Source organism: Triturus cristatus, chromosome 6, assembly GCF_964204655.1.
Source record: "Triturus cristatus chromosome 6, aTriCri1.1, whole genome shotgun sequence".
Taxonomy (NCBI): Eukaryota; Metazoa; Chordata; class Amphibia; order Caudata; family Salamandridae; genus Triturus; species Triturus cristatus.
The window spans coordinates 1,739,321,429-1,739,346,433 of record NC_140589.1 but is presented as its reverse complement, the minus strand read 5'-3'; the positions used below and the strand labels follow the sequence as shown (position 1 = coordinate 1,739,346,433).

The 25,005-nt window shown below is 50.8% G+C and overlaps 1 protein-coding gene across 1 annotated transcript in view; it reads right to left on the bottom strand.

Annotated features, from left to right (window-relative positions):
* Positions 1-25,005, bottom strand: part of LOC146821903 (calpain-2 catalytic subunit-like) — a 221,126-nt gene that overhangs the window by 53,990 nt on the left and 142,131 nt on the right. Inside the window, exons 7-8 of the mRNA XM_085612993.1 lie at positions 1,315-1,400; positions 971-1,045 (exon numbers count right to left, since the gene is read on the bottom strand). Of these exons, the coding sequence (XP_085469119.1) occupies positions 971-1,045; positions 1,315-1,400 (161 nt within the window). The remainder of the gene's footprint in view (positions 1-970; positions 1,046-1,314; positions 1,401-25,005) is intronic.

Genomic DNA, 25,005 nt, shown 5'->3' with positions numbered 1-25,005 from the left:
ATGCTGCATTTCAAGCAGAACATAAAGTTGGGTTAAATATCTTCAGGCGAATTATTCTGTGTAGATCTCTTCACAGACTATACCTCCCCCTCATCAGGAGGACCATTTCTTCTATTCAGCTTGGTAGGTGAGCCCCTCACAGGAAAACTGGTGTATGCTCTTCTGGGGATGAAGTTTCAAGTTACAATGTTGTTACTTATATGACACAATTTATACAATCCAATTGGGACTTAAGTGTGAGAAAAGGCTTCATGAATGTTTGCATTCTGTGTTCTGCAGTGTTTTTGAGTTCATTAGAATGAAAGTATTTGGGTCCTTTTATACATTCATCAGACCTGCATCTGTGGGCAATTGAGGTTAAAATTGTGATGTTGTTTAAGTTTCATGTGCCTTTTCTACATCTTTTTCGAAATCCGTGACACTGAAATTTCCTGGGTACTTCATGGCCTGTAATGCCAAATCCCCTCCTTACCAGTATCACAGATTTCTAAGGCGAATGATCATTTATTCATTTTGATGTCAGTCATTTGCTCAGTGTTGTGGTTTTTTATCTTGTAGCTTGAAGAGGAGATACTTTTGAAGGTCATGTTGAGTTAGTTTCCCCCCCAAAATCTTCTTGTTCCACTTACACTTGTATCAACTGACAGTTATTCTTCTGATGCTAAATTTCTCTCTTCTTACTCCCACTGAGCTTTCACCTGCCTTGGTCTCCTCCAAAACCCCAGCTTCTGACCCAGTGCCAGGCACCACTTTGGAAATCATCACTGGCCAAATATCAATCTTACAAGCATTTTTTTTCATTCAATGTAATTTTTTGTACTTTTAGTGAGATTTTACTTTAAATGTTTGTAGTATTGTGGATTTTAATTTAGCTTTTGTGTTTTATTAGCTTAATTTAACAATCTTTTTGTGCCGAACAAATTATTCATATTGTCCACCATATTCGACTAGTCTTATTAGAGGATCTTACCAAAATTCTCCATCGTCACATCGTTTGATTAGCCTGTCCCGCACTTCCGGGTCAACTGAATTCCACTCTGCAGAGCTAAAATGATAGAAACATGCGTTTGTCTCAAGCTTTGCAAACGATTTCGGAAATTAATGATGAAATCTATAACATCTCTACCATTTTTTGGTAGAAGTCAGGTCTATAAACTATTGTTTTAAAGAGGACCGTACTTAGATGTAGGACTGCAACCCTAAAGTACTCATAACAGAGAGCTCAAAATAGTGAGAGATTAAGTGGAAGTTGTAAAAATAGTAAACAATCCTAAACACGAAAAGTGAAAGTACGGGAGACTTTCATGGACTCACTTGTCACTCCATCTCCCAGTCCATTCCACCTCTCCCCAGGGATTCCGAATTCGGATCAGCTTCTCTTGACTTCCTCTGTAATCCACCTGTAGTACAGACATACCGAAGGTATTAATGAGAGTCCTAACCCCAAATACCATAAGAGTAAAAGGATTCACACAGTAGCTGCATGTACCGGAGAATTAGCCTTCATCTAGTGCCTAGAAGCGGAAAAAACAAGGATCCCAGATGACGCTGTGCAACTGGTGCCAAGCTCTCTTCTGCAGCTTTCATTTATCATCTGAGAAAGTGATTTCACCAGCATATGTGACTTAATTATTTATTTATTTTTTTAAATATCTTTATTAGCTTTTTCCTTTTATTGTTACATACATTTTAAGTGACAATGCATACTGCATCAATACCAACATTTTCCGTTTTTACCACTATGGACACGAATCACCATTTTACTCGCTCACTGATTCTAACATATTATGTGTCCATGGTGTAGAGGCATTTGTACACTTATAACTTATCACTAGCAACTATAACTAGTACATGCTGTCGTCTCCGATCGGGGGGCAGGTTGCAACCATCAAATGCACCTATACATGACTACCACCACTCATATATATATATATATATATATATATACGCATATCATCGTAAATTGAAGCGTAGTACTAATGCGCCATTGAGCTTTGAAACAATCGTTGACACTGCTACATATCAGATATTTGTTTTCCTGTTCTTTTATAAATACCAGCATATGTGACTTAATGCATATATATTTACTATGAGAATGCAAATGTCTTGTATTCCCTAACATCCCCTGTTATATTTTATTCATCATTTGTGAATTTGGTATCCTACTTGTTTGAAGACCACCAACACCTTCGTATCATTACACACTTCAACAAATTTTAAATGAATGCTTGTTTGTCATTCCACGTTGTACACTGCTCATTTCTGCTGAACCATTCTAGCAAAGTGTAGCCTTTTTCTGAAGCAGGCGCAACAAAGCGAGGATTTTAGAAAATTGTAAGAATTCGCTTGTTAGTGTTAGGTGTTTCAGTTCACCAATGTCTTTTCACATTCTTCCTGCAAGAAGAACCTGGTACCTGGTTGTTCGTGCCTATGTACAAGTTTCATTTCCATCACGTGCGTTTGCTTCCATTCAATTGCATTGAAAAAAATGTATAAATGCAGCACCAAAAATGTATGGATATTAGCATTACATGCTCCAGTTGATCAGGGGCGGAGCTCTGATCCACTGAAACAGCATTTGCTTTGTTTATTTTGCATGCTTGCTGCAGTAGCAGCTGACACAAGGGAGTGCGGGAGAGGGAGCGTGGGGGGGGGGGGGGGGGGGGAAGCGCGGGGGGGGGGGAGAACACAGAATTAATAATAAAAACTTACCTAAAGCTGCTGGTTGCCTCAGAGTTCCTCTTCTTCCTGGTCCCAGCAGACACTGGGACACAGACTCCCTGTGCAATCCCCGCGTTGCTCTCAGGCTACGAGAACTGCGCGGGATTGGCCTAAGTGAGGCTGGTTTAACTCTCGCTCAGGCACAGGGAGTCTGTGCGGTTTCTGTAACCTGGTTGTGCAATACAGTCGAGTTGGAGAAAGCTAACTGCCCATTTCTGTTTGGCTGGCCTAAGACGGCCGGCCAAACACACATGCTCACTTCAAAGTGCACATGTACGCCACTCCTCCACCCTTCCATGGACGGCCCCACCCCTCCCTACACACGCTGGCTGAGCCAGCTGCTGAAATATAAAATAATAATAAAATATAGTTTTATTTTTCAGCTGCTGGCTCTGAGCCAGTGGGGCATTGCTCCTCCACCATTGCGGAGGAGCCTCCGCTAGCTTGCTGTCTCTTTTTGCATTTAAAGGCTTCCATCTAAAAAGACTTCTATGCACTATGCCAGGTGTTGAGTTTTCTTTCACACAACCAACTGCGCTCTGGTAGTTGCAGTTCTGATTCCGATCAATGAAATCATTTGGACTAAACTGCAAAATGACAGTGGTGAGTAAGAGCAAACCAAGGACTAGACCTTTGTGTCCTTGGTGAAATGGAGTCTTCTAGTAAACCCAACTAACGGGGACATGAGGCATGAACATCTGACCATCCTGCATAGATTTCATTGTATAGTATTACGATGAAAAATTGATGACTACGACATAACATTCTACCTTTGGATGATAGTGAAGACTAAATATAAAGACCGCAGCCAGACAAAAATCATTCGGATTCTATTAGGCAATATGGTCCACAGTTGCATTTGATCGAAAGCGCTCGCATGCATCTTCAATCACCAGTCCCGAATTGAAATATCAGGGCATTTCTTTGAAGATATCTGGCAAAGGAACAAACAACTCTTCCTTGCATGAAGCATATCATAAGAAATCCTGTTGAAACTTAAACTTTCACGATGGAGATACTACTTTATTTATTAATATCTTTCCAGTTGTACATTGTGTGCACCAGGCAGTGCTTAGTTTGTGCCAGTGATTGCAGAAGGTGGGAATCAGCACTCGTTTTGGGGAACAGGGACTTACTTTTCATGATCAGTCTTTCACCCAGGTCGAGAGAGCGCAATGTGGCAAAGGGAGGAAGGAGATATGTTCGATAGTTTAAGGTTATGTTAGATAGTTTTATTAAACGCTCAAATACCAGGGGGGGGGTGTCTTGGCGCTAGCAACATTGTGGCAAGAAAAAGTAGGAAGATAACCAAAACAGTGACAATGTGAGAACGCAAACAAACTCTCAAGAGTTGGATAAAGAGATCATTTTATCATTCACTCTTACTTTGATGCTTTTATCATTAAGGCTTTATATGTGTTTTTAACGCATTTAACTACGCTCCAGCAACTTGTAACTATCCTCATGTAAAGCGCTCGGATACCTCCGGGTCTTGCCAGCGCTATATAAAACTTTTCAAATAAATACAATAAATAAATATGTGGCTGGGAAGCAGAGGTGTGAATTGGGATGGGTGTGGAGCCTTTGTAGTGTACATATAACTGCACATTTTGGTGTTTAATCTGGTGTGAGAAAGTGCCATCTTTCTTGCATGGTATGCCCCCACTTTTTGCTAAATTGCTGAATGTACTTCGATTGAGTGTACCCTGGGTTCCTGCCAATCAGGTGCCCAGGGCCTATGTTCTTTCCTTAAACCACACAAATCCAAATTGGCAAACCCTAGCCACATGTCAGCCCCTAGTAAATGGTACCCTAGGTACCCAGGGCCTTGTGGCCAGGGAAGGTCTCTAAGGGCTGCAGCACTCATTGTGCCACCCTCAGAGGCCCTGTACCCTTACACACACACTGCCCTTGCAGGCTGAGTGTCTGGGAGCAGGACAAAAACAAAGTCGACATGGCACACATCCCTGTGTACCATGCCCATCACCTACACTGCCAAGGCATATGTCAGCCACCCCTCTAGCTGGGTGCATTACGCCTATGGTGTGGGCGCAGGAGCCCTGTGCCCCTACAGTACCCGGGCCCATTCCTGGGCACTGTAAGTGCAGTGCGGTCATTGAAGAGTACATGGTGCTGGGAGCTTGTCAAACACGAGCTCCACAGCACCAAATTGGCAACACTGAAGCCTGGGAAGTTTGGTATCAAACTTCTCAGCACATTGAACCCACACTGATGCCAGTGTAGGATTTAATGTACTAAGCACCCCAGAGGGCATCTTAGAGATGCCCCCTTACAGCTAACTTACAATCCACGTCTGCTCTGAGGCTGCCCAGGCTGCCACACAGCAGACACGTTGCTGGACCCCTGGGTGGGAGAGCCCCTGCTCTCCCGTGCCTGCAACAATGCACATCCTGGGTGGTGAGAAATCTCCTCCCCCAGGATGAGCAAAGGGAAGCTTCAAAGGCAGGCCGCCATTTGGAGTTTCCCCAGGCCACTGCAACCACCCACTCTGGCGGGAAGCTTGGCTGGAAACCCCATACAAGGACAGGGGATGTGCCAGCCTGCCCACCCCACCCCTCAGGTGGGGGAGGCGAGGTGAAGCACGTCTCCGGGCTCTCGCCATCTTGAAGATGGGAGGCCCTACCCTATCAGGATTAGGCTACTGCCCCCCTCCCACAGGAGAGAGGCAGGATAGGGGGTGTACCCACCCCAGGACAAGGACCCATTGGTCCCTGGCCTTCACCTACCTGTAACGCCCCTAAATCTAGTATTTAGGGGCACCCTGAACCTTCCTTCCTCAGATTCCAGATAGAAAACTACAAGAAGAGCAAGAAGAACAAGGACCTGCCCTGCAACTGCTAAAAAGAGAAGAAGACACCAACTGCTTTGGCCCCAGCCCTACCGGCCTGTCGACTCTCGAACCTGCACCAGCGCGGCATCTCCAGTGGCCAGCAACCTCACCAACCCCGGAGGACCTGGCTGCCCTTTGGCTCTAAGCCCCTGGGACTCCCATGAGTAGAGGCTCTACTCAAGAAACCTATTCTTAACCCCTGGCAGCAGCCCGGAACCGCGGACCCAACACACTCTGCACCAGCCAAGCCTGGCCAGTGCCGGAGTGGACAAAGACCCTGAGGACGACCCCACGGCGACTGTGACCCCGAGTCCGGCACCCAAGAACCCCCCTCGACATCCCGGACGAAGCCTGCAGCCTCAGAACCGAGTGCCACCCCAACCGCGATCAACCAGAGGGTAAGATTCCCAACGTCAAAAGGCACCCCTGCACCTGGCGCCCTGCGGCCCCCTGTGCCCAATCCCGGGGTACCCACCTAACCTACAACTACCCAACTTACCCCTCGAAGTGGTGGTGGCACCGGAAACATCCTCGTCCCCGAGCCTGCAGCCTTTTTCCAAACCGGAACATTCCCATTGATTTCCATTGAGCGCCCGAAGGCTCAAAAGCACCCTGCACCCAGCCGCCCGAGTGGCCCTGGTAGTGCACTCTCTACACTAACTTACTTCCCCACTTGCCCTGAGTAAGTGACCAGGAGCCCAGCTCCCACAGCCGCGTGGGTTGCCAGACAGCAGCCACCAACCAAGGCCCCCCTATCCCTCATAGGATAACATTGGGCCTCTCTCTGCACCCGGCCGTCCTGAAACCGCTGAGGGTGAACCAACTGTACCTACCTGACACTGGGGGACCCCCGAGTCTATGCCCGGAATTTCAACTCTGCCAGTCGAGTACTTACCCTTAAACCGCTAACTTCATTTTCCTCATAGGGTAACATTGACTGGCTTTTTCTTCAAAAATCTTCTAAGTGTGAACTTTTCAAAACTGCAAAAATTCACCAAAAATCAGCCAAGTGACAAAAACGAATTTACTCACCTGCTCCTAGGTGAGCTCCCAGTGCTGGATCTTGGTGCCCAGCCCTGACCCTGAAAAGTGCTCACAACTATACTTACCTCTAACTCATTTTTCTCCCATAGGAAACCATTGTCTGCTTTTCTGTGAAATTTCTTCTAAGTGTCTATTATTGCAAATTTGAAATATTCTTTTAAAATCGTACCATTTCTGCAAACGAAATTACTTACCTGTTTTTGATAAGGACCCCAGTCCTGGGTCTAGGTACCCAGTCCTGGATTACTAAAGTAACGATAAAGTACTCTACCTGCAATTTGAATTTCTTGCCATAGAGATCCATTGAATGTTTTCTTTGAAATATTTTCTAAGTGCTAACTTTTGAAATAGCTAAATATTATTTAAAAATCATTACAGTTATTAAGTCGACTTTCATCACTTGATTCTGAATACTGACCCAAGGCTGGATCTAGGAGCCAGACCTGGAATTCCAAAAGTAATCTGAAAAGTAATTTATTACAAATAACCTGAATTTACCATTGAGCTCAATGCATTGTTATGTTTAGGAAATAGGATTGTTTATTGCAACCAACTGTGACTGTTTACACAAATGTATTGCTTAAGACAAAAGTATTTATATTCAACCTCTCATTCTGAGAAAGTATATTTTTACCCCCTTTGTGGTTCTAAAAATAAAACAAGCATATATTTTATATATATAAACCATTGGCCTAGAGTTCAGTTATTGAGTGTGTGAAACCATTTGCTGACAGTGTGTACAATAAATGCTTTACACTGTCCTCTGGTACTGCCTTACTGCTCGACCAAGCTACCACTTTAGAGAGTAAGGTTATATCTAACTTTAGCCTCTGCCAAGCCTCTGGGGACTGTGGACGCTGTACACCCTGTACCTATTTGGGAACAGTATATACAGAGCCACTTTCTCTCATTGGTGGATCAGCGGTGGGATACAAACTTGCATTTGTTGGACTACTTGGTTACCATCTGATCACACGACAGAACTCTTAAAAATTGCCTTTAGAATTCCGATTGGTTTTTCCAAAATTACTAAAAGTCTTGCTAGGGCCTTGCTTAAGTCCCATTAGAATTTTAGAAAAATAAAAGTCACTATAGTCAGGGTAGAGGGCTAGAACTGTCGTTAGAATGTCTCAAACAAACCCTGCTATTAGTGATAATAATGACCTGGACCTGGTGGAGGAGCTCGACCTCACACCTTACTTACACTTGTCTTTCAAGGAATTGAGGTCCTTATGTAAACTCAAAAATTTACAAATGGGTCTGCATCCAACCAAACAAGGGCTCCAGGAGCTCCTGGCTGAGTATGCTAAAGACCACCCATCTGAACATGGTGATGGCCAGTCAGATGAGGAAAGGGAAACAGGGGAGGTGGACAACAACCTCCCCATACTATTCCCTAGGGAGGAGATGGCACCCATACCCTCCAACTCAAGACATAGCATCTGGGCACCTAGAGACCACACAGGTGGCTCTGGTCCCAGAGACAACACTGGGGGACCCCCCAGTGAAGAGGACAGCCTTGAAAGGCTGGCCAGAAGAATAGATCTAGAGTCCAGACTCCTGGCCCTAGAAAAGGAAAGGAGAGAGATGGGTTTAGCACCCATCAATGGTGGCAGCAATAATAAAAACAAGGATAGGGAGGAAACTTCTGACCCTAAAATCCCCAAAGGGATTGTCCCTAAATTTGAGGAAGGTGATGATATCACCAAATGGTTCACAGCCTTTGAGAGGGCTTGTGATATCAGGAAAGTAAAGAAACCTCTCTGGGGGGCACTCCTGTGGGAACTATTCTCTGGTAACTGCAGGGACAGGCTTCTGACTCTCTCTGGGCCAGAAGCAGGATCCTATGACCTCATGAAGAAAGCTCTGATTGAGGGATTTGGATTCACCACTGAGGAGTATAGAATTAGATTCAGGGGGGCTCACAAAACCCAGACCCAGTCCTGGATTGATTTTGTAGATTTCTCAGTGAAGACACTGGATGGTTGGTTAGCTGGACATGGTGTGCAGGATTTTACTGGATTGTACAATTTATTCATGAAGGAACATATTTTGAGTAACTGCACAAATGAAAAGTTGCATCAGCATTTGGTAGACCTAGGTCTAATTTCTCCCCAAGAATTGGGAAAGAAGGCAGACCAATGGGTCAAGACTAGGGTGACCAAGACAACCACTGGGGGTGACCAAAAGATAGTGGTCACAAAACCTCCCCAGGGGAAAGGTGGTGAGAATCCCCAAGATAAAAAGTCTGAGTCTTCCAAAGGGCCCCAAAAACCTGTTCAGGTGGGTGGGACCCAAACTACTCCCTATGTGCCCCAACCACATAGGGGGAAGAACTTTGATCCCTTAAAGGCCTGGTGTAATACCTGTAAAAAGCAGGGACACCTAACTGTAACTTGCCCCCAAAACAAAGCCCCCAAGGCACCCAGTACAGCTACTCCTGGGACAGCAAGTATACAAATGGGATCAGAGGTGTACCCTGAGCAAATCTGGGAACACACTGAAGCACGTTTAGTCTCCTTGGGAGAAGTGGAGTTTGCCACTGTGGCTGTGTGGCCCCCCAACTTAAAGAAATACTTACAGTACCCCTGGGTGAATGGAACTAGGGTAGAAGCTCTGAGGAATACAGGTGCCAGTGTCACTATGGTGAAAGACACACTGGTTTCCCCTGAGCAATACTTGATTGGGAAGTCTTACCCAGTCACCAACGCTGACAGTGTCACCACTAGTCATCCCATGGCCATGGTAACATTAGGCTGGGGGGGGGGGTTACTGGCCTGAAACAGGTAGTGGTCTCTCCAAAGTTGCCAGCTGCATGTCTGCTTGGAAATGATCTGGAAACCTCAGCCTGGGCTGAGGTTGAGTTAAAGGCCCATGCAGCCATGCTGGGCATCCCTGAATTGGTGTGTGTGCAAACCAGAGCACAGAGCAAGAGGAAGGGTGAAAAATTAGGTTTGGAGCCTGGAATAATGGCCCCACCAACCAAGAGGAAGGGCAAGAAGACTGGGGGACCAGCTTCTGTACAGCCAAACACTCAGAACCCCTCTCCCCCTGGAGAGGATGTAGATACCCCTGAGGGAACTGAGTCCATGGAGCTTGACCCTTACCAGGTTGAACTCTTGGGCCCAGGGGGACCCTCTAGGGAAGAGCTGTGCCAGGGTCAGCGAGACTGTCCCACTCTTGAAAGCCGGAGACAACAAGCTGCTTCAGAAGCCAGGGGAGATGTCAGTGGTACCCACAGAGCTTATTGGGAAGAGGGATTACTGTATGCTGAGGCAAGAGACCCCACTCCTGGAGCCACCAGGAGGGTGGTAGTGCCACAGAAGTACAGGGAGTTCCTCCTCACTTTGGCTCATGACATCCCCCTAGCTGGACATCTGGGGCAATCCAAAACTTGGGAAAGGTTAGTGAGTCACTTTTACTGGCCCCAGATGCACCAAAAGGTGAAGGAGTTTGTCAGCTCCTGTGTTACCTGTCAGGCCAGTGGCAAGACAGGTGGCCACCCAAAGGCCCCCCTCATTCCACTACCAGTGGTGGGGGTCCCCTTTGAAAGGGTAGGTGTGGACATTGGGGGTCCACTTGAACCTCCCACAGCCTCAGGGAACAAATTCATTCTAGTAGTAGTGGATCATGCTACTAGGTACCCTGAAGCAATTCCACTTAGGACTACTACAGCTCCTGCAGTAGCCAAGGCCCTCCTGGGTGTCTTCACCAGGGTGGGTTTTCCTAAGGAGGTGGTTTCAGACAGAGGTTCCAACTTCATGTCTGCTTACCTAACACACATGTGGAAAGAGTGTGGAGTGCAGTACAAGTTTAATACACCCTACCACCCACAAACCAATGGCCTTGTTGAGAGGTTCAACAAGACATTGAAAGGTATGATCATGGGACTCCCTGAGAAACTCAAAAGGAGATGGGATGTCCTGTTACCATGCTTGCTTTTCGCTTACAGGGAAGTGCCACAGAAGGGAGTAGGTTTCTCACCCTTTGAACTTCTGTTTGGTCATCCTGTAAGGGGACCACTGTGTCTTGTAAAGGAGGGCTGGGAGAGGCCTCTTCAAGAACCCAAACAGGACATAGTGGACTATGTGCTTGGCCTAAGGTCCAGAATGGCTGAGTATATGGAAAAGGCATCCAAGAACCTTGAGGCCAGCCAGGAGCTCCAGAAGCACTGGTATGACCAAAAAGCTGCACTGGTTGAATTTCAACCAGGGCAACAGGTGTGGGTTTTGGAGCCAGTGGCACCAAGGGCCCTCAAAGACAAATGGAGTGGCCCTTACCCTATCCTAGAGAGAAAGAGTGAGGTCACCTATCTAGTTGACCTGGGCACTAGCAGGACACCCAAAAGGGTCATCCATGTGAACCGCCTTAAACTCTACAATGATAGGGCTGACATCACCATGCTGATGGTGACTGATGAAGAACAGGAAGCAGAGAGTGAGCCACTCCCTGACCTCCTATCCTACAGCCCCAAAGATGGGTCAGTAGATGGTGTGATTTTTTCAGACACCCTCTCTGCCCAACAGCAGACTGACTGCAAGCAAGTCTTGCAACAATATGCTAGCCTCTTTTCCCTGACCCCTGGTCTGACAAGCTGGTGTACCCATGATGTGGACACTGGTGACAGTGCACCTGTCAAGAACAAAATCTATCGACAGTCAGATCAAGTCAAGGAAAGCATCAAAGCTGAGGTCAGCAAGATGCTGGAGTTAGGGGTCATTGAGCATTCAGAGAGCCCCTGGGCTAGCCCAGTGGTTCTGGTCCCCAAACCTCATCAACAGGGTGAAAAGAGAGAGATGAGGTTCTGTGTGGACTATAGAGGGCTCAACTCTGTCACCAAGACAGATGCTCACCCTATCCCAAGAGCAGATGAACTGATAGACAAATTGGGGGCTGCCAAATTTCTCAGTACCTTTGACTTAACTGCAGGGTACTGGCAGATTGGCATGGCCCCAGGAGCAAAAGAAAAGACAGCATTCTCCACCCCTGATGGGCATTATCAGTTTACTGTGATGCCCTTTGGGTTAAAGAATGCCCCTGCCACCTTCCAGAGGTTGGTGAACCATGTCCTGGCTGGGTTGGAGTCCTTTAGTGCAGCTTATCTTGATGATATTGCTGTCTTTAGCTCCACCTGGCAGGATCACCTGATCCACCTTGGGAAGGTTTTAGAGGCTCTGCAAAGTGCAGGTCTCACTATCAAGGCATCCAAATGCCAGATAGGGCAGGGCACTGTGGTGTACTTGGGCCACCTTGTAGGTGGAGGCCAGGTACAGCCCTTACAACCCAAAATCCAGGCCATCATGGACTGGATAGCTCCAACAACCCAGACCCAAGTCAGGGCATTCCTTGGCTTGACTGGGTACTACAGGAGGTTTGTGAAGGGGTATGGGTCCATTGTGACCCCCCTCACAGAACTCACCTCCAAGAAGATGCCCAAGAAAGTTAACTGGACAGTTAGTTGTCAAAAGGCTTTTGACACCCTAAAAGAAGCAATGTGCTCAGCACCAATTCTAAAAGCTCCAGATTATGCCAAGCAGTTCATAGTGCAGACTGATGCCTCTGAGCTAGGGATAGGAGCGGTCCTATCCCAGACCAATGATGAAGGCCAAGACCAACCTGTTGCTTTTATAAGCAGAAGGCTACTCCCTAGAGAGCAGCGTTGGAGTGCCATTGAGAGGGAGGCCTTTGCTGTGGTTTGGTCCCTGAAGAAGCTGAGGCCATACTTGTTTGGCACTCACTTCCTAGTTCAAACTGACCACAGACCTCTCAGATGGCTAATGCAGATGAAAGGGGAAAATCCAAAACTACTGAGGTGGTCCATCTCCCTACAGGGAATGGACTTTGAAGTGGAACACAGACCAGGGACTGCCCATGCCAATGCAGATGGACTTTCCAGGTTCTTCCACTTGGACAATGAAGACTCCATAGGACAAGGTTAGTCTCATCACCTTTCGTTTGGGGGGGGGGGGGGGGGGGTTGTGTGAGAAAGTGCCATCTTTCTTGCATGGTATGCCCCCACTTTATGCTAAATTTCTGAATGTACTTCGATTGAGTGTACCCTGGGTTCCTGCCAATCAGGTGCCCAGGGCCTATGTTCCTTCCTTAAACCACACAAATCCCAATTGGCAAACCCTAGCCACATGTCAGCCCCTAGTAAATGGTACCCTAGGTACCCAGGGCCTTGTGGCCAGGGAAGGCCTCTAAGGGCTGCAGCACTCATTGTGCCACCCTCAGAGGCCCTGTACCCTTACACACACACTGCCCTTGCAGGCTGAGTGTCTGGGAGCAGGACAAAAACAAAGTGTCAACATGGCACACATCCCTGTATACCATGCCCATCACCTACACTGCCAAGGCATATGTCAGCCACCCCTCTAGCTGGGTGCATTACGCCTATGGTGTGGGCACAGGAGCAGGAGCCCTGTGCCCCTACAGTACCCGGGTCCATTCCTGGGCACTGTAAGTGCAGTGCTGTCATTGAAGAGTACATGGTGCTGGGAGCTTGTCAAACACGAGCTCCACAGCACCAAATTGGCAACACTGAAGCCTGGGAAGTTTGGTATCAAACTTCTCAGCACATTGAACCCACACTGATGCCAGTGTAGGATTTAATGTACTAAGCACCCCAGAGGGCATCTTAGAGATGCCCCCTTACAGCTAACTTACAATCCACGTCTGCTCTGAGGCTGCCCAGGCTGCCACACAGCAGACACGTTGCTGGACCCCTGGGTGGGAGAGCCCCTGCTCTCCCGGGCCTGCAAAAATGCACATCCTGGGTGAGGTGAGAAATCTCCTCCCCCAGGATGAGCGAAGGGAAGCTTCAAAGGCAGGCCGCCATTTGGAGTTTCCCCAGGCCACTGCAACCCCCCACTCTGGCGGGAAGCTTGGCCGGAAACCCCATACAAGGACAGGGGATGTGCCAGCCTGCCCACCCCACCCCTCAGGTGGGGGAGGCGAGGTGAAGCACCACTCCGGGCTCTCGCCATCTTGAAGTTGGGAGACCCTACCCTATCAGGATTAGGCTACTGCCCCCCTCCCACAAGAGAGAGGCAGGATAGGGGGTGTACCCACCCCAGGACAAGGACCCATTGGTCCCTGGCCTTCACCTACCTGTAACGCCCCTAAATCTAGTATTTAGGGGCACCCTGAACCTTCCTTCCTCAGATTCCAGATAGAAAACTACAAGAAGAGCAAGAAGAACAGGACCTGCCCTGCAACTGCTAAAAAGAGAAGACACCAACTGCTTTGGCCCCAGCCCTACCGGCCTGTCGACTCTCGAACCTGCACCAGCGCGGCATCTCCCGTGGCCAGCAACCTCACCAACCCCGGAGGACCTGGCTACCCTTTGGCTCTAAGCCCCTGGGACTCCCATGAGTAGAGGCTCTACTCAAGAAACCCATTCTTAACCCCTGGCAGCAGCCCGGAACCGCGGACCAAACACACTCTGCACCAGCCAAGCCTGGCCAGTGCCGGAATGGACAAAGACCCTGAGGACGACCCCACGGCGACTGCGACCCCGAGTCCGGCACCCAAGGACCCCCCTCGACATCCCGGACGAAGCCTGCAGCCTCAGAACCGAGTGCCACCGCAACCGCGATCAACCAGAGGGTAAGATTCCCGACGTCAAAAGGCACCCCTGCACCCGGCGCCCTGCGGCCCCCTGTGCCCAATCCCGGGGTACCCACCTAACCTACAACTACCCAACTTACCCCTCGAAGTGGTGGTGGCACCGGAAACATCCTCGTCCCCGAGCCTGCAGCCTTTTTCCAAACCGGAACATTCCCATTGATTTCCATTGAGCGCCCGAAGGCTCAAAAGCACCCTGCACCCAGCCGCCCGAGTGGCCCTGGTAGTGCACTCTCTACACTAACTTACTTCCCCACTTGCCCTGAGTAAGTGACCAGGAGCCCAGCTCCCACAGCCGCGTGGCTTGCCAGACAGCAGCCACCAACCAAGGCCCCCCTATCCCTCATAGGATAACATTGGGCCTCTCTCTGCACCCGGCCGTCCTGAAACCGCTGAGGGTGAACCAACTGTACCTACCTGACACTGGGGGACCCCCGAGTCTATGCCCGGAATTTCAACTCTGCCAGTCGAGTACTTACCCTTAAACCGCTAACTTCATTTTCCTCATAGGGTAACATTGACTGGCTTTTTCTTCAAAAATCTTCTAAGTGTGCACTTTTCAAAACTGCAAAAATTCACCAAAAATCAGCCAAGTGACAAAAACGAATTTACTCACCTGCTCCTAGGTGAGCTCCCAGTGCTGGATCTTGGTGCCCAGCCCTGACCCTGAAAAGTGCTCACAACTATACTTACCTCTAACTCATTTTTCTCCCATAGGAAACCATTGTCTGCTTTTCTGTGAAATTTCTTCTAAGTGTCTATTATTGCAAATTTGAAATATTCTTTTAAAATCGTACCATTTCTGCAAACGAAATTACTTACCTGTTTTTGATAAGGACCCCAGTCCTGGGTCTAGGTACCCAGTCCTGGATTACTAAAGTAACGATAAAGTACTCTACCTGCAATTTGAATTTCTTGCCATAGAGATCCATTGAATGTTTTCTTTGAAATATTTTCTAAGTGCTAACTTTTGAAATAGCTAAATATTATTTAAAAATCATTACAGTTATTAAGTCGACTTTCATCACTTGATTCTGAATACTGACCCAAGGCTGGATCTAGGAGCCAGACCTGGAATTCCAAAAGTAATCTGAAAAGTAATTTATTACAAATAACCTGAATTTACCATTGAGCTCAATGCATTGTTATGTTTAGGAAATAGGATTGTTTATTGCAACCAACTGTGACTGTTTACACAAATGTATTGCTTAAGACAAAAGTATTTATATTCAACCTCTCATTCTGAGAAAGTATATTTTTACCCCCTTTGTGGTTCTAAAAATAAAACAAGCATATATTTTATATATATAAACCATTGGCCTAGAGTTCAGTTATTGAGTGTGTGAAACCATTTGCTGACTGAGTGTGTACAATAAATGCTTTACACAGTCCTCTGGTACTGCCTTACTGCTCGACCAAGCTACCACTTTTGAGAGTAAGGTCATACCTAACTTTGACCTCTATCAGCCTCTGGGGGACTGTGGACTCTGTACACCCTGTGCCTATTAGGGAACAGTATATACAGAGCCACTTTCTCACATCTGGTCACTGCCAGTAGCCACACAAAACCTGAATAGAGAAGTGTGAAAATGATGGAAGTTGGGGGCTCTATTGACTGCACTGCTGGCCCCATTCCGAGTCTCCTAAAAGGGTGCAGTTCATATTTCTGCAAGTCTTGATTTAGCTCCAATTATCAGCCAAGCTACAATTACCTTTTCCTTTCTCTCTTGGCATTGATGAAAAGTCTTACTTTGGACTACTGCCTTCATTTATTATATGGAGGTATTGAGGCAGCGCATTCTGCCTTTACAGCCAGACAGTAGGCACATTGTACAGATAGCGACTTGGCCCCGTCACTGGCAGAAATGCGGCAGCTGAACCAAAGCAGGATTAATTTTATTGTCAAGCGGAGGACAGACCTGTTGACAAATGCATTTTACTTATGGGTTTATTTCTCTCCTTTTAATCTAATGTACTTCTATTAACAATGTTAACTCATAAACATCCAATAGTCTACGCATGTGCAACTGGCATGGTTTTGTCAGGGTTTGAGGGCCAGGGCGCCTACGTAGTTGCGCGGACAATCCCAGTGGAACTACATGTCCCAGCAACCGTAGACGAGGGGAGGGGCGACGGACGTTATAGAGACGAACAACGCGTCAGGACGTTGTTCGCCATTCAGGAACTCAGGAACAGCCGAAGACTTCGAGCGGCTGTTCAGCTTTCCGCTCTTCCATTGTGGGGAGAGCCTTGAGAAGAGATAATCCGTTCCCGGTTCGGCTGTGAGTGATCGGCCGGAGCTTCGACGAAAGCGCAGCGGTACAAGGTTTCATCTGCGCTGAGAACTGCAGAACGGCGCATGCGAGGTGAAGAAGCCGGTGATTGTTGTAAGTCACCGCGAACCCGCTACTCGCGCAGCAAGCAAGGACAACCGCAAACATTGGCAGGTAAACCGTGAGGGATTGCACGGCGGCCCAGACAGTGGCAGGAGTCTATGCCTCAGTATAATTAGAATCGTTTCTTGTGTTAGTTGGATTGTGTTCACGGCCATCTGGCAGCCATGTGGGTGGAGCCGGCCACGTACTTTCTTTTGGGAGTTTGGATGTCATAGGCCCTCGGGCAGCCAAGTAGGTGGAGCCGGGCCCAACTTTATTAGGGTACGTGACATTCTAGGAGTATGGCAGACATTGGGAACCTCCTTTACGGAAAATAAGTGATTCCTCAACTTACTAGGAGAGGAGCCCTGACTGTAAGGGTTCTCTCGCCTTCTTTCTTTGAACCTTCCATTCATTCTTCAGTTTCGGGATGATGAGAGTGGGGGCTATGATTTTGGTACGTTTGTGAACGAGGGAGTGTGGTATTATTGTGGGAATGAATCCTTAGGAGACCCTGTGGTAACCTGTTGTACTTTCTGGTTTTGGTATAGAAATACGCACGGCAGTCGCTGAGAGACGACTGGTATCGGTTTGAGGAACTATCATCAGGGAGATGCCTTGGCAGGTTTGAGGAAGACCTAGTGAGACCATATGAGAGTAGATAGCATGTGAGAGGTTATTAATTGCTTGTACTTTGTTTTTCAGGTATCCCTTCCCACGCTGCCCCTACCCTATCCTTCCCTCGCCTGATCGCCTCAACACTCTGGATATCTTGAATCAGAGTTTGGGGATGTCAGGAGGTGGACCCCTTTGAGCATCGCCCTGATCCTGAGGAGAATCGGGAGGTCGTGTCAGAATCGCGAACCCACGAAATCTTCTCCTCCCGGTCGAGGCTATTCCCAAAGATGGCAACCCTTGAGGATGTGCTACAAGCCTTGGCTGTGGTACAGCAAGAGTTGGTTGCGTCGCGAACTGAGACAGCAGCATTACGGTAGAGGGTGGATAGACAGGCTAGGAACCCTTTTGACGCTGTTGCCGGTCCACCCCAAATCCAGGTTACAGTACCTCCACCCATTCCTTTGGCGAGCCCCGAGAGGTATGCGGGCGACCCCTTAAAAATCCAGACGTTCCTTACCCAGATTACGCTACACTTCTCATGTCGTCCGTCGTCGTTCCCAACTAATCTTTCTAGGGTGGCTTTTGCGATATCGTACCAGACCGGGGACGCCGCAAATTGGGCGGTTCCTCTGGTTAGAAACGACGATCCGCTATTGACCGACTGGAACGCTTTTCGAGAAGAATTCGAAAGGGTGTTCGACCGCACGGCTACCACTCTAAGCGCAGACATGGAACTGTTAGAATTACGGCCAGGCAAGAAAGACTTGTTCACGTATATGACTACATTTAACCATCTGGTGGTCGAGACTGCCTGGCCCGAAGAAAAAAGAATGGCCTTGTACTATCAAGGTTTGAAGGAGGATCTTTTGTTTCTTTTTTTTTTTTTTGAAACCGTTTATTGCAATTTCAAGTATATACAAGTATGGGCCTACAACCTTCCGGCCGGCCGCTAGAATGACAGGAGCATGTGACATACGTACAAAAAAGGCACTTGGCGTAGCAGAGAAGTAAATCAGGAGGTATCAAGGACGTGGGCCACATGACTGAGCCCACAATACGGTTTCAGTTTATACGAACACAACACCACAAAAAAACCACACCCGCAAGGCAACCCGCAGTCAAAAGTAACAGCACGTGCACCTCAAATCGGGGACCCCAACCATCCACAGGAATCTAAAGAGGGGAAGGGAAGCAGATCAAGGACTGGGGGAACCCTGTGCCCGGGGCTGGGGGAGGGGGTCAACTAGGGGGACGGAGCTGGTGAGACAGCAGGCAGCAATGGTGGCTCGCAAATACCCCCGCGGTAGGCGTTCCAGGGGCCCCATACTTTCTCCCACGTCCCAGGCTTACCCCTCGCCACATACACCACCTTTTCTCGGAACATGCACCAGTCCATGTGTTCTGTCCAGGCTGACACCGCCGGGGGCCTCTGGGCTCCCCACAACTGAGCGATGTCACGCTTAGCTACCATATATCCCAGAGTCACCCATCGCGTCTGCGGAACCGAGTAATCATTTGGTTCCCACACATTCAGCAAGCATCTCCTCGCTTCAGGCAACAGCGCGACATGCGTAACCACTCGCAGGACCTCATGCACACCACGCCAGAATCGCTCCACCTTCGGGCATTCCCACAGAATATGCAAAAAGGTCGCCAAAGCACCACACCCACGCTTACACAACCCATCCTCGGTATAGCCCATACGCAGAAGCCTTGGCCCCGTCATGTAAACCCGGTGGAGTATCTTAAGCTGGACGAAGCGAAGGCGAGCCGGTATGGCCACCTCCTTCGGAGAGGCCACCGCGGAAATCCAGTCCTCGTCGTCCAACTCCAGCCCATCGGCAACCCAAGCCTCGCGGAGGCCAGTCAGCAAACCCGAGCGGTCATTGATCAATTTCTTGTAAATGAGGGAGATCGTGCTGTCCGGAACGTGGCCGTCTAGCACTCTATCCTCCAGGGGGGAGGACTCCGGGATGGAGGCGACGTCTGGGAGGACGGAGCCCAGTGCGTGACGGACCTGCAAGTACCGAAAGTATTCACTGCCCTGCAGTTGAAACTCCGTCTGCAGCGTCTCGAATGTTTTGAATCCCCCCCTCGTCCAGAGATCCCCCACTTTACTGATGCCTATCGTGTCCCACTTCTCGAAGCCCTTCGAGGTCCACAGGGAACCCAACCACTGCGGCGCATACAACGGTGACGCCCGGGTCAAACGGTCCTTCCACCCCATAGCTGCATTGGCCGCGTGCCACACTCGCACCATGACACGCGTGGGGCCCGTCAAGCGGGGATCGGGCGCGCCAGAGTAGAGCGCTCGATTGTAATCGCCACCGGGCAGGAGCATCTTGTCCATTTCAAATGCCGGGTTTAAAGCGGGCCCATAGAGGCCGTGATTAATTGCAGCTAGCTGGGAGGCCCAGTAATACCGCTTAATGTCCGGGAGGGAAATCCCCCCGTCGTACCACGGGAGCGTCAACTTCGCCAGGGCTATACGCGGCCTCCCGTCCCAGAAAAGGCGGCGCTGTAGACTCTCCACCTCGCGGAAGTAGCGCGCCGGGACTAAGTCCATAGTATTCTGGAGAGCGTACAGGAAGCGCGGCAACGACATCATCTTAAACAATGCCGCCCGGCCGAGCGGCGAAAGCGGCAGACGCCGCCAGCGCACGACGTCTTCCTTCAAGCGCTGGAGGGGGGGGAAGCAAGTTCCGCTCATAGCGGGCCTCCGGGTCCAGCGTGATATAGACACCCAGGTACCGAAATCCCTGCGAGGCAATCTGGATCGGACAGCCCCGCGGGAGAACGGGAGCCTCCCCGGAAAGCACATAGACACATGATTTAGCCCAGTTGATGACGAGGCCTGAATTACGGCCAAAGGAGCGCAGGACATCAACCAGGACAATCAGTGATTTGCGCGGGGAGGCTAGGTACAAAAGGATATCGTCAGCATAGAGGGACACGCGGTCCTCATACTCGGGGGTCCAACGGAGACCACGGATGGAAGGGTGCCACCGCAGCCACTCCGCCAGGGGTTCCAAGGCCATTGCAAACAGGAGCGGCGACAAGGGGCAACCCTGTCGCGTGCCCCGTCCCAGCGCGAATGGGGCTGAGACTCGTCCATTCACTACCACCTGCGCCAATGGGCCCGAATACAACAATTTGACCCAGCTGATGAACCCCGGCCCAAATCCAAATTTCGCCAGCATCGCCCAAATGTATGGCCATTCGAGCGTATCAAACGCCATGGTGGCGTCTAAGGATGCCAAGATGGCCGGCTCCCGCACAAACGGAACACGCGCGAGCACCCCGTGCAAGCACCGCAGATTAAGGGCCGTGTTGCGATGGGGAATAAAGCCGGACTGGTCTTGGTGGACCAGATCGCCCACCACGCCGACCAGCCGGTTGGCAAGCACCTTGGCGAGGATTTTGGGCTCCGCGTTCAAGAGCGAGATAGGCCGATAGGATGTAACCCGGTCTCGGGGTCTCCCCTCCTTGTGGATCACCACAATTGTAGCCAGACGCTGGTCCGGCGGGAGGGAGCCCCGCGAGTGGGCCGCCAGGAACATCGCGCGGAGGTGGGGTGCCAGTACATCCGGTCGCAGCTTATACAACTCGATAGGGATGCCGTTCGGGCCCATGGCCTTGCCAGATGCGACCGAGCGTATGGCGAGGGCAATTTCGTCCGAGGTGGGAGCAGCATCCAACGACTCCCTGTCCTCCACCGAAAGGGAGGGCAGCGCGATATCCCGAAGCAGGGCATGGGAATCCGCCTCCGAGCAGGGAGAGACCGGGGAATACACCTCGCGGAAATAGTCCGCGAAGCAAGAGACAATGTCTTCTGGCTCGTACACCATCCATCCTCTCAATCAGCGGGACCACCCGACTCGCTCTCTCCTTTTTATCCAACCACGCAATCAATTTACCAGCCTTATCGCCCACATCATACAGTCGCCCCTGTTGCTCTCTACTAAGGCCCCTGGCTGCCTCCGTGACTAGGGCCCTATAGGCCGCCTGCTTAAGGTGTAGAGCATGCAGTGCAGCATCCGTCACCCCACTCCCCAGATCACCCTCTAGTTCAGTAATGTCGGCCTCCACCCGGGTCACCTCCTCTTGCTCGCGCCTCCGGGCATGGGATATGAAGGAGAGGGCCTCCCCTCTAAGAACTGTCTTGAAGGCTTCCCACAGGGAGATAGCCGAAGGGACAGACCCCACATTCTCCTCAAAATACCGCTGCAAGGATTTAATCAAGTCAGCACGAATAGTGGGGTCGCGCAGGTACCAGGCATTGATTGGAGCTACCCTTCCCTCCCCCCTCGGGAAGACACCAAAGTGCAACAGGATCGGGGAGTGATCTGAAATACCCCGCGCCAGATGGCGCACCTCTCCCACTCTCCCAGCATAGGCGGCAGGGACAAGGATATGATCAAGCCGCGAGAGGCTACCATGGGCACCCGAATGGAAAGTGTACTGCAGCTGCGTGGGATGTTTTAAACGCCAGCAGTCCACCAATCCCAGTGTATCTAAGAGGCCGGACAGCCACGCCTGCGCCCGGGGGAGGTCCCTAGGGGGGTAACGATCCATAGTCCCAGAAGCCACAGAATTGAAGTCCCCCCCAACCACCAGAAGCCCCCCCGGAAGGTCAAGGAGGAGGCGCCCCAGGTCCGCAAAAGTGGTAGACTGTAACCCCGGTGGGACGTACACTGAAACCAAGACAACTACTTTGCCCTCCATTCTCCCCACCAAAGCAGTGTAGCGTCCCCTCTCATCATGGCGCACCTCGTCTATTTCCAGCGGGAGCGAGTTCTTAACCATGATGCCCACCCCCCGCGAGCCAGACGTGAAGCCCAAGTGGGCCACCAGACGATAACCACGCCGATTCATGGCACAAAAGGAATTACCAATAAGGTGTGTCTCCTGCAGAAAGACCACATCTGGCGAAATTCGTTTCAGATACTGCAGGACCACACCTCGCTTAATCCTATCCCCCAGTCCATTAACGTTCCACGACAACAAAGTCAGGTCCCTACCCCCCATCACACACAGAAGCCATCATTCGTCCCCCCGAGAGCACCACAAAAACACCAATACAGTAAAGGGTTTGCCTTGCGGAAAAAACGAACACCCCACCCCAACCCACCCATCCCAACAAAACTCCCCCCTCCCTGCACCCCTGCATGAGCCCAGACAGCCCCCCCAAAGTGCAGTGTGCCTGTCGCCCCATAAATGAGAAAACTAACTAGTCCCCCAGAGGAGGAGGGAAAGCCCCCAAGAGACCCCGTACGACCTCCACAGGAGGGGAACTTACACAATCAGACAATGGTGACAGTAATGTTGTCCAGAGCAAGGCCTACTATTAGTCCCTCAGTCCTGATCCGGCGAGCCCTCCCCGCCAACCGCGCCCCCCCCACCCCCCTGGCCCCGATCCCCGGGCAAAGTGTCCAACCAGTCCCCGGCCGCCTCGGGACGATCAAAAAAGTGCGTGCGGCCATCCACCTCTACCCTCAACTTCGCTGGAAAAAGCATCGCAAACTTGATGTTCAGGTCCCGTAGGCGACGTTTGACTCCGAGAAAACTCAGTCTCTGCTTCTGGACCGCCGGAGTAAAATCAGGATAGAAGTTTACGTCCATATTGTCGAGTCTGACCGGTCCTTGTAGCCTAGAAGTCTGCAGGATAGCGTCTCTGTCCCGAAAGTTGAAAATCCGGGCAATGAGAGGCCTCGGAGGGGCTCCGGCCTTAGGTCTTCCTCCGGGGACCCTGTGGGCACGTTCCACCGCAAAGAGTTTACTCAGCCCCCGGGGCCGGAGATGGGTGAGGATCAGGTCCTCCACAAACAGATCCGCCGCCTCCTCCTCACGTCCCTCCGGCACCCCGATAATGCGGACATTGTTCCTCCGGGCCCGACCCTCGGAATCCTCCAGTCGACGATCCATCAGGGCGCTCGCCTGGCCAAGCCGGCGCACCTCCTTTTGGAGGGCCGCCACGTCCGTTGTAAGGCCCGAGGTAGTGTGGGCCAAAGTATCGACCCGGTCATTCGTCTTGGACAGATCGGCCCTCACCAGGCCCACATCCACGAGGACCGAGTCAATCTTCTGCGCCAGAGTGTCAAAGCGCTGGTCCACCGAGGCCTTCATCTCGGCGATGGCGCCCATGACGTCTCGGAGGGTCAGATCCGCGGGCGGAGCAGGAGCATCAGTCGGGCCCGCAGGGGACCCGCGCGGCGCCTCTGGAGATCCCTTCTGGAGGGTGTAGCGGTCCATGTTGTTGGACTGATGGGCTGTGCCACGGCGGGTCGATTTCACCTTTGCCCGGTCGCCATCTTGCTTTGTGGACATGGTTCCAGTCCCCAAATCGTGCCAATCTCCTTGAAAGGGGCCGACAAACCAGTTCACGGGCTCCGGGGGGGGGGGGGCGACCACAGCTCCGCAGGGCGGATCACAGCTGGCGGGCCGGCAGGGCACCCCAACGAGGCCACACCACCGCACACCGCCCCGCAACCCTACCTCGCCTGGCAGCAAGGAGGGCGCAAAAGCGAAAGTGAAAGTGCGGGGTACGCAAGTCGCCCAGCCTTGCCCGCCGCTGTTGTTCACTTTGTCTCCGGATCGCCCCACAACTCCAATCCGGGGGGCCGGCGTGGAGAAGGCCGCAAACCTCAATCGGTGCTCCCGCCGGTGTCCGAGGTCCGATTCGGAAACGGAAAACGTGTGGCACCTCAGCTCGGGTTCACAAACACAGTCCCCTCGTCTAGGACAGGATATAGTCAGGATTTATGCAGGAGGTCGCGGAGGTCCTCGGGAGCCTCGCACCTACGCGGCCATCTTGGTTGCGCGCTAGGCTCCTCCTTGAAGGAGGATCTTAAAGATGTGCTGGCACAGATAGACCCCCAACCCACGACCTGCACGGACTTAATCTCACGCTGCGCCTCGATCATAGGTTATCCGAGAGAGGGTGGGGGAAATCGGAGAAAGGGCGAGAGGTCAGGAGTCGGAGGGGATCCGGACAGCCGCGCCCCGCATGTAGTTCGGGATACTGGCCCTGAACCTATGGAAATAGGAGCTATCCGCCCCCCGTTATCAAAAACCGAGAGAGAAAGTCGCAGAGTCCTGGGACTCTGTATGTACTGCGGGAAAAAGGGACACTATGTGAGAGAGTGTCCCCTAAAGCCCAAGAAAAGAACGACCGGATTCATGGGGAAAAGGGTGGCCATCACGGCCGTGGAAACGGCTGCCAGTGGAGGCCCACATCCGACAGACGTTGCAGACATCGAGGTACGCGAGACAGAATGGAGATTGCCGTCGCTGGCGGGAGGCAGCAAATTAACGACAGAAACCCACATAGTTCTACCCATGCTCCTTAAGAACGGTCCAGCCACGCACCCGGTTCTTGCAATGGTCGATTCCGGAGCCACTGGCAACTTTATGGACGATGGGCTGGTACACCGGTTGGGGTTGGTGAGGGTTCCCGTGACCAAGCCTGAAACGGTGTTAGCCGTAGATGGAACACCGTTGACCTCCGGTCCGATCACCGAGCAGACGGAGGCGGTGGAATTGGTGCTTCAAGGCGAGGCCCAGGACCACGTGGAAAACATCACTTTGAATATAATCAAAGCCCCCCAATACGAGATCATTTTGGGGATGCCGTGGTTATGGCGGCATGATCCTACCATAGACTGGAGACACTAAACCATTTGTTTCAACTCCAGAGATTGTATAGAGCAGTGCATGAAAGATAGGGAGTCCGTCTCCCATACGCTAGCCCTAGCACAGACGTGGCAAGTG